This window comes from Xenopus tropicalis, chromosome 6, assembly GCF_000004195.4.
Source record: "Xenopus tropicalis strain Nigerian chromosome 6, UCB_Xtro_10.0, whole genome shotgun sequence".
Classification (NCBI taxonomy): Eukaryota; Metazoa; Chordata; class Amphibia; order Anura; family Pipidae; genus Xenopus; species Xenopus tropicalis.
Window position 1 is genome coordinate 77144 of NC_030682.2, and position 13561 is coordinate 90704.

The 13561-nt window shown below is 52.6% G+C and overlaps 1 protein-coding gene across 1 annotated transcript; it reads right to left on the reverse strand.

The window, feature by feature from the left end:
* Positions 1 to 779: 779 nt before the first annotated feature.
* On the reverse strand, positions 780 to 5294 carry LOC108645355. Its single transcript, XM_031903524.1, has 4 exons — positions 3216 to 5294; positions 3031 to 3109; positions 1166 to 1411; positions 780 to 1020 (listed from the first exon to the last, which is right to left on the reverse strand). Exons 1-4 carry the CDS (start codon positions 4060 to 4062, stop codon positions 780 to 782), a joined length of 1413 nt encoding a protein of 470 aa, XP_031759384.1. The 5' UTR covers positions 4063 to 5294.
* Between the last annotated feature and the right edge of the window lie 8267 nt (positions 5295 to 13561).

Consider the following 13561-nt stretch of genomic DNA (forward strand, 5'->3'; position numbering starts at 1 on the left):
AGCTGGCAAGGCTACCTAGCCTGAGCGACCCTCTTCATCTCATCTCATCTCATCTCATCTCATCTCATCTCATCTCATCTCATCATCTCATCTCATCTCATCTCATCTCATCTCATCTCATCATCTCATCTCATCTCATCTCACCCTATCCTAATGCAGAGGAGGCAGAAAGTAGAGGATGCTGAGGATTCCTAGCTGGCAAGGCTACCTAGCCTGAGCGACCCTTTGCGGCTCTCTCCTCATCTCTCCTCATCTCTCCTCATCTCTCCTCATCTCTCCTCATCTCTCCTCATCTCTCCTCATCTCTCCTCATCTCTCCTCATCTCTCCTCATCTCTCCTCATCTCTCCTCATCTCTCCTCATCTCTCCTCATCTCTCCTCATCTCTCCTCATCTCTCCTCATCTCTCCTCATCTCTCCTCATCTCTCCTCATCTCTCCTCATCTCTCCTCATCTCTCATCTCTCATCTCTCATCTCATCCCATCCCATCCCTCTCCCTATGCTAATGCAGAGGCAGCAGAAAGTAGAGGACGCTGAGAATTGCTAGCCTGTGCGGCCCTCTCTCCCTATGCGAATGCAGAGGAAGCAGAAAGTAGAGGGAGCTGAGCATTGCTAGCCTGTTTGGCCCTCTCTCTCGCTATGCTAATGCAGAGGCAGCAGAAAGTAGAGGATGCTGAGGATTGCTAGCTAGCCTGTGCGGCCCTCTCTCCCTATGCTAATGCAGAGGAAGCAGAAAGTAGAGGACGCTGAGAATTGCTAGCCTTTGCAGCCCTCTCTCCCTATGCTAATGCAGAGGAAGTAGAAAGTAGAATGCTGAGGATGCTGAGGATGCTGAGGATGCTGAGGATGCTGAGGATGCTGAGGATGCTGAGGATGCTGAGGATGCTGAGGATGCTGAGGATGCTGAGGATGCTGAGGATGCTGAGGATGCTGAGGATGCTGAGGATGCTGAGGATGCTGAGGATGCTGAGGATGCTGAGGATGCTGAGGATGCTGAGGATGCTGAGGATGCTGAGGATGCTGAGGATGCTGAGGATGCTGAGGATTGCTAGCCGGCAAGGCTACCTAGCCTGTGCGGCCCTCTCTCCCTATGCTAATGCAGAGGCAGCAGAAAGTAGAGGACACTGAGGATTGCTAGCTGGCAAGGCTACCTAGCCTGAGCGACCTTCTGCGGCACTCTCTCATATCTCCCATATCTCTCATATCTCTCATATCTCTCATATCTCTCATATCTCTCATATCTCTCATATCTCTCATATCTCTCATATCTCTCATATCTCTCATATCTCTCATATCTCTCATATCTCTCATATCTCTCATATCTCTCATATCATCTCTCATATCATCTCTCATATCTCTCACATCTCTCACATCTCTCACATCTCTCACATCTCTCACATCTCTCACTATGCTAATGCAGAGGAAGCAGAAAGTAGAGGACACTGAGAATTGCTAGCCTGTGCGGCCCTCTCTCCCTATGCTAATGCAGAGGCAGCAGAAAGTAGAGGACGCTGAGAATTGCTGGCCTGTGCGGCCCTCTCTCCCTATGCTAATGCACAGGCAGCAGAAAGTAGAGGACGCTGAGGATTGCTAGCTGGCAAGGCTACCTAGCCTGAGCGACTCTCTGCTGCACTCTCATCTTCTTCTCTCATCTTCTTCTCTCATCTTCTTCTCTCATCTTCTTCTCTCATCTTCTTCTCTCATCTTCTTCTCTCATCTTCTTCTCTCATCTTCTTCTCTCATCTTTCTCATCTCTCACCCTATGCTAATGCAGAGGAAGCAGAAAGTAGAGGACGCTGAGGATTGCTAGACCGGCAAGGCTACCTAGCCTGTGCGGCCCTCTCTCCCTATGCTAATGCAGAGGCAGCAGAAAGTAGAGGACGCTGAGGATTGCTAGCTGGCAAGGCTACCTAGCCTTAGCTACCCTCTGCGGCACTCTCTCATCTCTCCTCATCTCATCTCATCTCTCATCTCATCTCTCATCTCATCTCATCTCTCATCTCATCTCATCTCTCATCTCATCTCTCATCTCTCCTCATCTCTCATCTCATCTCATCTCATCTCTCATCTCATCTCTCATCCTATGCTAATGCAGAGGCAGCAGAAAGTAGAGGACGCTGAGAATTGCTAGCCTGTGCGGCCCTCTCTCCCTATGCTAATGCAGGGGCAGCAGAAAGTAGAAGATGCTGAGGATTCCTAGCTGGCAAGGCTACCTAGCCTGAGCGACCCTCTGCGGCACTCTCTCATCATCATCTCTCATCTCTCATCTCTCATCTCTCATCTCTCATCTCTCATCTCTCATCTCTCATCTCTCATCTCTCATCTCTCATCTCTCATCTCTCATCTCTCATCTCTCGCTAATGCAGAGGCAGCAGAAAGTAGAGGATGCTGAGGATTCCTAGCTGGCAAGGCTACCTATCCTGAGCGACCCTCTGCGGCACTCTCTCATCATCTCTCTTCTCTCATCTCTCATCATCATAGCATAGGGAGAGCGGAGGGCCGGCCAGTATAGCTAGTCTTGGTGGCTAGCAATCCGCGGCGCCCTCTACTTTCTGCTGCCTCTGCATTAGCATAGGGAGAGCGGAGGGCCGGCCAGTTTATCTAGCCTTGGCGGCTAGCAATCCGCGGCGCCCTCTACTTTCTGCTGCCTCTGCATTAGCATAGGGAGAGCGGAGGGCCACAGAGGGTCGGCCAGTTTAGCTAGCCTTAGCGGCTAGCAATCCGCGGTGCCCTCTACTTTCTGCTGCCTCTGCATTAGCATAGGGAGAGCAGAGGGCCGGCCAGTTTAGCTAGCCTTGGCGGCTAGCAATCCGCGGCGCCCTCTACTTTCTGCTGCCTCTGCATTAGGGGGTTTCGCTCAGTAATAAAGCAACGTAGCAGATAAAATCCACCAAATTACTCTACAGCATCATCTGAAACCACATTTAACTTTTATTATTTTTTTGTATATATATTAAAATTCGTTTTAAACTTTTCATGATCTGCAATAATTCACCTCTGGTATTTTTATTCTCAGTGTTCCTGATGCACTTATTTATCATTTCAATCTCGTCGTCATCTGATAATTCAAATATGAACTCCTGGATCTCTTTATTCGGTTTGTCCTTCTCTAGAAAGGGATTGCAAAGAAACAGATTCAACAGATTCCATAGATGAACTTACATCAATATCTTCCGGCTTTTTCTTTTTCTCTTTCTTTCTTTTTTCCTTTTTACGCTTCACCGCGGGCCCAACTTGTGAACGCTTTACTTTAGGCCCACTTTGTGAAGCTTGATCAGTGATATCCTCCTCTTCATGGGGTTTAGAAGCAGATTCAGCCTGAACAGAAGACTTACCCGGAATAGCCACAGTCTCCTCAGAGCTTACCTTTCTTGTTGGACAGGTTGCATACAAATGACCTTCCTGGAAACAAAAATTACATTTCTTTGGGGAAGAACAGTTTGTTATTTCATGGCCAGCCTTACCACAGCCTTGGCACAGCGAACATCCGTCTGCTATATGCCCGTACTGCCGGCACCTCCTGCAAAAATCTGGCATACCACTGAAAAAACAGTCAATGTTTACCGTACCCAAACGAAATCTCGCCGGCGGAAACAAACCCTCTTTGAAAATAGCTTTAAACCTGTATTTCGAAGTCCATATTCCAAGTTCATTCAGGATTTTACCTACAAAAGAAAGTTTTTTGCAGTACCTACCAAGTACCGACTCTATCTCCTTGAGTGGCACAAAAGGGGAGTACGACTTAACCACCAAAAAGACTTCATCCGTAATGTGTGGGAAAATTTTGAACCCACTCAGACGACGATCTCCCGAATTCGCCTCCAAGATGCTCAGAAAGCTGCGGAAAACTCCTTCTCCATCAAAGGTGACATCGTATATCCCCTTCTTCGGATAATCTTGTATCACAAGGATCTCCCTCCTGGATACCCTGCCGAATTCCTCCAAGATCACCTGCACGATGAAAGCCAGGTTCTTCTCCAGATTCAAAGGATCAGCCGCTAGGATTCGGACCGTGTTCTTGACTCGGACAAAGACAGGAACCGATTCTTCCTTCGCCGCCATCGTAGAGCCGCTCACAGTTTCTCCCTTCGATAAGGGTTACCGCTGTAGCGATGAGGTGATCGCCTCCCGTTGCCCAGGATAGAATGCCCCCCAAAAGCAGCATGTAGCTTAAGGCTGATAGCCGATGCTACAAGGCCAAGGGGCAATGTTCCTGGGCACCTCTGACTCAGTAAGGTTTCAATCAGTAATAAAGCAATACAGTAGGAAAACCACCAATCACTTTACATAATCATAGAAACCAATCATTTTATTATTTTTATATATATATATTTTCTAATTTTAAAAGAGTCACTTTAGATTCTTAATGTACCTCAAAATCTTTTTCCGAGCTTCTTTCTTATTAGGAATTTCTTCGAAATATTTGCCTAATTTACCATATTCTTCCTCATCTGACCAATCACTTAGAACTTCCTTTAGCTCTTGAATGGACTTCCCTTTGTAAGATCTATACAATTTCTCTCCTCTGGAAAGAGACTCAAAACCAGTCTTTCTCTTTACCGTGAGCCCTTCCTGCGACATTTTACCTGCAGGACTCTCCTCACCAGTCACATGAAGATGCCCTTCCTCACTCACGGGACTTAAGGACTCCGATAAATTCTCTTCAAGAAATTGCAAATTCGGAGAAGCACTAAGATCAAAATCAGACAAAAATTCCAATACTTTTCCCACCTGACCTGATTCACTCTCCATTTCAACATCAGGTAAGTTTTCCTTTTCTTCTCGTTTTTCCTCAGTAGTTTTATCCTGTAAAACAAAACTTAACACCGGATCAGCAAAAACTTCAAGATTAGGAGAAGCACTAAGATCCTCATGAACAGATTTTTGACTTTCCACTTTCTCTCTTTGTGGACAACCTGCATATAAATGCCCCATTTGAAAACACAAGTTACACCTCTTTTGAAGGACACAATTTTTGGTCATATGTGTATCTTCACCACAATTGGAGCACAAATTACAGTTTTCCGCTGTATGACCATAAGAACGGCACTTTTTGCAAAAAACTGGCATTTCAGGAAAAAAGACATCCAAATTTATATTTCCTAAACGAAAACGTGCCGGAGGGTACAAACCTTTCTTGAATTTAACTTTGTACTTGAACTTAGAGGTCCAAATACCGAGTTCATTAAGAACTTTTCCCACGAACTCCACTTTTTCACAAAACCTATTCAACACCACCTCTATCTCTTTCCGAATTACAAAGGGTGAATAGGACTTTACCACCAGTAGAATTTCCTCTCGAGCAAAATGTGGGATAACCTTATATCCCCGAAGACGAATATCTTCACGATTTTCTGAATAAATTTTCCAGAAGCTAGAAAACACACCTTCTCCGACAAAGGTCACATCGTAAATCCGCCTTTTCGGATAATCCTGGATTGCCAAAATTTCGCCTTTTCTTACATGGCCGAAATCTCCCAGGATGGTATTCACGACATGCAGCAACTTGCTCTCTTTTGTTGTCGCGTCTTCAACGATGATGCGCACCGAGTTCCTCACTCGAGCAAAAGCTGGAACGGTCTCCTCAGCGATTTCCATCGTAATCCAAAGCACTCACAGTTTCCCCCTCAGAATAGGGATCACGCCGCAGTGGAGGGTGATCGCCACCCGTTGCCAAGAAAAAGGTGAACCCCCAATAGCAGCATTAGGCTTAAGACAATTAATTGCCGATGCCTAAAGGCCGAGGGTCACGTTTCTTGGCACCCAATGACTCAGATACTCATAAGATCTTCGCCAAAAGGCCGAGAAGCGATCACTGGCTAGCAATCCGCGGCGCCCTCTACTTTCTGCTGCCTCTGCAAGAGCATAGGGAGAGCATAGGGAGAGCATAGGGAGAGCATAGGGAGAGCATAGGGAGAGCATAGGGAGAGCATAGGGAGAGCATAGGGAGAGCATAGGGAGAGCATAGGGAGAGCATAGGGAGAGCATAGGGAGAGCATAGGGAGAGCATAGGGAGAGCATAGGGAGAGCATAGGGAGAGCATAGGGCCGCCCAGTTTAGCTAGCCTTGGCAGCTAGCAATCCACGGCGCCCTCTACTTTCTGCTGCCTCTGCATTAGCATAGGGAGAGCCGGCCAGTTGAGCTAGCCTTGGTGGCTAGCAATCCGCAGCGCCCGCTACTTTCTGCTGCCTCTGCATTAGCATAGGGAGAGAGGAGGGCCGCAGAGGGCCGGCCAGTTTAGCTAGCCTTGGCGGCTAGCAATCCGCGGCGCCCTCTACTTTCTGCAGCCTCTGCATTAGCATAGGGAGAGCATAGGGAGAGCATAGGGAGAGCATAGGGGCAGGGAGAGCATAGGGAGAGCATAGGGAGAGCATAGGGAGAGCATAGGGAGAGCATAGGGAGAGCATAGGGAGAGCATAGGGAGAGCATAGGGAGAGCATAGGGAGAGCATAGGGCCGCCCAGTTTAGCTAGCCTTGGCAGCTAGCAATCCACGGCGCCCTCTACTTTCTGCTGCCTCTGCATTAGCATAGGGAGAGCCGGCCAGTTGAGCTAGCCTTGGTGGCTAGCAATCCGCAGCGCCCGCTACTTTCTGCTGCCTCTGCATTAGCATAGGGAGAGAGGAGGGCCACAGAGGGCCAGCCAGTTTAGCTAGCCTTGGCGGCTAGCAATCCGCGGTGCCCTCTACTTTCTGCTGCCTCTGCATTAGCATAGGGAGAGCGAAGGGCCGGCCAGTTTAGCTAGCCTTGGTGGCTAGCAATCCGCGGCGCCCTGTACTTTCTGCTGCCTCTGCATTAGCATAGGGAGAGCAGAGGGCCAGCCAGTTTAGCTAGCCTTGGCGGCTAGCAATCCGCGGCGCCCTCTACTTTCTGCTGCCTCTGCATTAGCATAGGGGGAGCGGAGGGGAGGGGAGGGGAGGGGAGGGGAGGGGAGGGAGGGGAGGGAGGGGAGGGGAGGGGAGGGCCACAGAGGGCCGGCCAGTTTAGCTAGCCTTGGTGGCTAGCAATCCACGGCGCCCGCTACTTTCTGCTGCCTCTGCATTAGCATAGGGAGAGAGGAGGGCCGCAGAGGGCCGGCCAGTTTAGCTAGCCTTGGCGGCTAGCAATCCGCGGCGCCCTCTACTTTCTGCTGCCTCTGCATTAGCATAGGGAGAGCGAAGGGCCGGCCAGTTTAGCTAGCCTTGGTGGCTAGCAATCCGCGGCGCCCTGTACTTTCTGCTGCCTCTGTATTAGCATAGGGAGAGCAGAGGGCCAGCCAGTTTAGCTAGCCTTGGCGGCTAACAATCCGCGGCGCCCTCTACTTTCTGCTGCCTCTGCATTAGCATAGGGAGAGCAGAGGGCCAGCCAGTTTAGCTAGCCTTGGCGGCTAGCAATCCGCGGCGCCCTCTACTTTCTGCTGCCTCTGCATTAGCATAGGGAGAGCGGAGGGGAGTGGAGTGGAGGGCCACAGAGGGCCGGCCAGTTTAGCTAGCCTTGGTGGCTAGCAATCCGCGGCGCCCTCTACTTTCTGCTGCCTCTGCATTAGCATAGGGAGAGCGGAGGGCCGCGGAGGGCCGCGGAGGGCCGGCCAGTTCAGCTAGCCTTGGCGGCTAGCAATCCACGGCGCCCTCTAATTTCTGCTGCCTCTGCATTAGCGTAGGGAGAGCGGAGGGCCGGCCAGTTTAGCTAGTCTTAGCAGCTAGCAATCGGCGGCGCCCTCTACTTTCTGCTGCCTCTGCATTAGCATAGGGAGAGCGGAGGGCCTGCCAGTTTAGCTAGCCTTGGCGGCTAGCAATCCGCGGCACCCTCTACTTTCTGCTGCCTCTGCATTAGCATAGGGAGAGCGGAGGGCCGGCCAGTTTAGCTAGCCTTGGCGGCTAGCAATCCACGGCGCCCTCTACTTTCTGCTGCCTCTGCATTAGCATAGGGAGAGCGGAGGGCCGCAGAGGGCCGCAGAGGGCCGCAGAGGGCCGCAGAGGGCCGCAGAGGGCCGCAGAGGGCCGGCCAGTTTAGCTAGCCTTGGCGGCTAGCAATCTGCGGCGCCCTCTACTTTCTGCTGCCTCTGCATTAGCATAGGGAGAGCGGAGAGCGGAGAGCGGAGAGCGGAGAGCGGAGAGCGGAGAGCGGAGAGCGGAGAGCGGAGAGCGGAGAGCGGAGAGCGGAGAGCGGAGAGCGGAGAGCGGAGAGCGGAGAGCGGAGAGCGGGCCAGTTTATCTAGCCTTGGTGGCTAGCAATCCGCAGCGCCCACTACTTTCTGCTGCCTCTGCATTAGCATAGGGAGAGAGGAGGGCCGCAGAGGGCCGGCCAGTTTAGCTAGCCTTGGCGGCTAGCAATCCACGGCGCCCTCTAATTTCTGCTGCCTCTGCATTAGCATAGGGAGAGCGGAGGGCCGGCCAGTTTAGCTAGTCTTAGCAGCTAGCAATCGGCGGCGCCCTCTACTTTCTGCTGCCTCTGCATTAGCATAGGGAGAGCGGAGGGCCGGCCAGTTTAGCTAGCCTTGGCGGCTAGCAATCCGCGGCGCCCTCTACTTTCTGCTGCCTCTGCATTAGCATAGGGAGAGCGGAGGGCCGGCCAGTTTAGCTAGCCTTGGCGGCTAGCAATCCACGGCGCCCTCTACTTTCTGCTGCCTCTGCATTAGCATAGGGAGAGCGGAGGGCCGCAGAGGGCCGCAGAGGGCCGGCCAGTTTAGCTAGCCTTGGCGGCTAGCAATCTGCGGCGCCCTCTACTTTCTGCTGCCTCTGCATTAGCATAGGGAGAGCGGAGAGCGGAGAGCGGAGAGCGGAGAGCGGAGAGCGGAGAGCGGAGAGCGGAGAGCGGAGAGCGGAGAGCGGAGAGCGGAGAGCGGAGAGCGGAGAGCGGAGAGCGGAGAGCGGAGAGCGGAGAGCGGAGAGCGGAGAGCGGAGAGCGGGCCAGTTTATCTAGCCTTGGTGGCTAGCAATCCGCGGCGCCCACTACTTTCTGCTGCCTCTGCATTAGCATAGGGAGAGCGGAGGGCCGGCAAGTTTAGCTAGCCTTGGCGGCTAGCAATCCTTGGCGCCCTCTACTTTCTGCTGCCTCTGCATTAGCATAGGGAGAGCCGGCCAGTTTAGCTAGCCTTAGCGGCTAGCAATCCGCGGCGCCCTCTACTTTCTGCTGCCTCTGCATTAGCATAGGGAGAGCGGAGGGCCGCAGACCGCCGGCCAGTTTAGCTAGCCTTGGCGGGTAGCAATCCGCGGCGCCCTCTACTTTCTGCTGCCCCTGCATTAGCATAGGAAGAGCGGAGGGCCGGACAGTTTAGTTAGCCTTGGCGGCTAGCAATCCGCGGATCCCTCTACTTTCTGCTGCCTCTGCATTAGCATAGGGAGAGCCGCAGAGGGCCGGCCAGTTTAGCTAGCCTTGGCGGCTAGTAATCCGCGGCGCCCTCTACTTTCTTCTGCCTCTGCATTAGCATAGGGAGAGCCGCAGAGGGCCGGCCAGTTTAGCTAGCCTTGGCGGCTAGCAATCCGCGGCGCCCTCTACTTTCTGCTGCCTCTGCATTAGCATAGGGAGAGCGGAGGGCCGGCCAGTTTAGCTAGCCTTGGCAGCTAGCAATCCATGGCGCCCTCTACTTTCTGCTGCCTCTGCATTAGCATAGGGAGAGCGGAGGGCCGGACAGTTTAGCTAGCCTTGGCGGCTAGCAATCCGTGGCGCCCTCTACTTTCTGCTGCCTCTGCATTAGCATAGTGAGAGCAGAGGGCCGGCCAGTTTAGCTAGCCTTGGCGGCTAGCAATCCGCGGCGCCCTCTACTATCTGCTGCCTCTGCATTAGCATAGGGAGAGCGGAGGGCCGGCCAGTTTAGCTAGCCTTGGTGGCTAGCAATCCGCAGCGCCCACTACTTTCTGCTGCCTCTGCATTAGCATAGGGAGAGCGGAGGGCCGGCAAGTTTAGCTAGCCTTGGCGGCTAGCAATCCGCGGCGCCCTCTACTTTCTGCTGCCTCTGCATTAGCATAGGGAGAGTGGAGGGCCGCAGAGGGCCGGCCAGTTTAGCTAGCTTTGGCGGCTAACAGTCCGCGGCGCCCTCTACTTTCTGCTGCCTCTGCATTAGCATAGGGAGAGCCGGCCAGTTTAGCTAGCCTTGGCGGCTAGCAATCCGCGGCGCCCTCTACTTTCTGCTGCCTCTGCATTAGCATAGGGAGAGCGGAGGGCCGTAGACCGCCGGCCAGTTTAGCTAGCCTTGGTGGGTAGCAATCCGCGGCGCCCTCTACTTTCTGCTGCCTCTGCATTAGCATAGGGAGAGCCGGCCAGGTTAGCTAGCCTTAGCGGCTAGCAATCCGCGGCGCCCTCTACTTTCTGCTGCCTCTGCATTAGCATAAGGTTTCAACTCAGTAATAAAATGAATCAACAGATAAATCAGTCAACCCACTCTACAGCATCATTAGAAACCAAGATATTTTTTCTTTATTATATTTCTTTTTTTGTAATTTTTAAAAAAAAAAAAAAAAAATTTTTTTACTTTAATTCTCTTAAATAATTCAACAATCTAAATCTAGCAATATCATCTGAAAAGCCTTTAATGCACGTTTCCACCATCTCTTCATATTCTTCTGCACACGGCCAGTCCCTTAAAGCTTCTTGGAGAGCCTCGTCGGACTTACATCTGAAGTACTTGTAGAGTTTCTCACCCCTGGTAGGAGAATGCACATTAGTAGAACTACTAGACTCAGAACTTACATCAAGATTCTCCGGTTTCTTTATCTTCTCCTTTTTTTCCTTTTTCTCCTTTTTGCGCTTTATAGCAGGTCCTTCTTGCGAATCATCACCAGCCACAACCTCCTCACCAGAAGACCTAGGGGGTACATCAACTGGTATAGGCAACTCACCCATCTCTGACAGAACTTCAGCAGATTCCTCTTTCCTTTGAGGGCATTTCACATAAAGGTGTCCTTCCTGTAAACACAGATTACATCTTTTTGGCAAGGAACAGGACTTACCTTCGTGCCCTTCCTTACCACAATTTTGACACCATAAGCAACCATCAATCGTATGACCATACTGTCGACACTTCTTACAAAAGTCGGGCATTCCTTTGAAGAAGCAGTCCACGTTCACTGTTCCCAGACGGAACCTTGAAGGAGGGAAGGTACCTTTCCGGAAGATCACTTTGAACTTATACTTACAAGTCCAGATTCCAAGTTCGTTCAAAATCTTCCCTGCAAAAACAAGTTTTTCACAGTACCTACCCAAAACAACCTCTATTTCCTTAAGAGGTACGAATGGAGAATACGGCTTTACCACCAAAAAAACCTCCTCCGTAAAATGCGGCAGAACCTTAAAACCATCTAGACGGGGATCGGATGAAGACTTTTCCAGGATTCCCAGGAAGCTCCGGTATACACCCTCGCCATCGAAGGTGACATCGTAGACTCCCCTTTTCGGATAATCCTGGATCGCTAAGATCTCTCTCCTCGAGACTCTTCCGAAATCCTCCAAAATCACACGAACAACGTAGGTCAGGTTCTTCTCCAAATTCTCCGGATCCGCTGCAATGACTCTCACCGAATGCTTGACACGGACGAACATCGGTACTGCATCATCTTCCGCAGCCATCTCGACACACTCACAGCTTCCCCCACAGCTCAAGGGTTATCACTGTAGTGCAGGGTGATCGCCTCCCGTTGCCCGGAATAGAAAGCCCCCCAAAAGCAGCATGTGGCTTAAGGCTAATAGCCGATGCCACAAGGCCAAGGGGCAATGTCTCCGGGCACCCAATGACTCAGACACTACACTTGATCTGAGCCAAAAGGCCGAGAAGCGATCGCATAGGGAGAGCAGAGGGCCGGCCAGTTTAGCTAGCCTTGGCGGCTAGCAATCCGCGGCGCCCTCTACTTTCTGCTGCCTCTGCATTAGCATAGGGAGAGCCGCAGAGGGCCGGCCAGTTTAGCTAGCCTTGGCGGCTAGCAATCCGCGGCGCCCTCTACTTTCTGCTGCCTCTGCATTAGCATAGGGAGAGCCGGCCAGTTTAGCTAGCCTTGGCGGCTAGCAATTCGCGGCGCCCTCTACTTTCTGCTGACTCTGCATTAGCATAGGGAGAGCGGAGGGCCGGCCAGTTTAGCTAGCCTTGGCGGCTAGCAATCCGCGGCGCCCTCTACTTTCTGCTGCCTCTGCATTAGCATAGGGAGAGTGGAGGGCCAGCCAGTTTAGCTAGCCTTGGCGGCTAGCAATCCATGGCGCCCTCTACTTTCTGCTGCCTCTGCATTAGCATAGTGAGAGCAGAGGGCCGGCCAGTTTAGCTAGCCTTGGCGGCTAGCAATCCGTGGCGCCCTCTACTATCTGCTGCCTCTGCATTAGCATAGGGAGAGCGGAGGGCCGGCCAGTTTATCTAGCCTTGGCGGCTAGCAATCCGCGTCGCCCTCTACGTTCTGCTGCCTCTGCATTAGCATAGGGAGAGGAGGGTCGCAGAGGGCCGGCCAGTTTAGCTAGCCTTGGCGGCTAGAAATCCGCAGAGCCCTCCACTTTCTGCTGCCTCTGCGAGAGCATAGGGAGAGCATAGGGAGAGCATAGGGAGAGCATAGGGAGAGCATAGGGAGAGCATAGGGAGAGCATAGGGAGAGCATAGGGAGAGCATAGGGAGAGCATAGGGAGAGCATAGGGAGAGCATAGGGAGAGCATAGGGAGAGCATAGGGAGAGCATAGGGAGAGCCTTGGCGGCTAGCAATTCGCGGCGCCCTCTACTTTCTGCTGACTCTGCATTAGCATAGGGAGAGCCGGCCAGTTTAGCTAGCCTTGGCGGCTAGCAATCCGCGGCGCCCTCTACTTTCTGCTGACTCTGCATTAGCATAGGGAGAGCGGAGGGCCGGCCAGTTTAGCTAGCCTTGGCGGCTAGCAATCCGCGGCGCCCACTACTTTCTGCTGCCTCTGCATTAGCATAGGGAGAGTGGAGGGCCAGCCAGTTTAGCTAGCCTTGGCGGCTAGCAATCCATGGCGCCCTCTACTTTCTGCTGCCTCTGCATTAGCATAGTGAGAGCAGAGGGCCGGCCAGTTTAGCTAGCCTTGGCGGCTAGCAATCCGTGGCGCCCTCTACTATCTGCTGCCTCTGCATTAGCATAGGGAGAGCGGAGGGCCGGCCAGTTTATCTAGCCTTGGCGGCTAGCAATCCGCGTCGCCCTCTACGTTCTGCTGCCTCTGCATTAGCATAGGGAGAGGAGGGTCGCAGAGGGCCGGCCAGTTTAGCTAGCCTTGGCGGCTAGAAATCCGCAGAGCCCTCCACTTTCTGCTGCCTCTGCGAGAGCATAGGGAGAGCATAGGGAGAGCATAGGGAGAGCATAGGGAGAGCATAGGGAGAGCATAGGGAGAGCATAGGGAGAGCATAGGGAGAGCATAGGGAGAGCATAGGGAGAGCATAGGGAGAGCATAGGGAGAGCATAGGGAGAGCATAGGGCCGGCCAGTTTAGCTAGCCTTAGTGGCTAGCAATCAGCGGCGCCCTTTACTTTCTGCTGCCTCTGCATTAGCATAGGGAGAGCGGAGGGCCGGCCAGTTTAGCTAGCCTTGGCAGCTAGCAATCCGCGGCGCCCTCTACTTTTTGCTGCCTCTGCATTAGCATAGGGAGAGCGGAGGGCCGCAGAGAGA

What these genes read in the sequence shown, in the direction of transcription:
- LOC108645355 (XM_031903524.1), bottom strand. Translation starts at nt 4,062, where the DNA reads ATGGCGGCGAAGGAAGAATCGGTTCCTGTCTTTGTCCGAGTCAAGAAC. An exon ending in AGTTGGGCCCGCGGTGAAGC is followed by an intron (nt 3,110 to 3,215) that starts GTAAAAAGGAAA and finishes ATCCCTTTCTAG; the next exon opens with AGAAGGACAAACCGAATAAA. An exon ending in GAGATTGAAATGATAAATAA is followed by an intron (nt 1,412 to 3,030) that starts GTGCATCAGGAA and finishes CCTCTGCATTAG; the next exon opens with CATAGTGAGAGATGTGAGAG.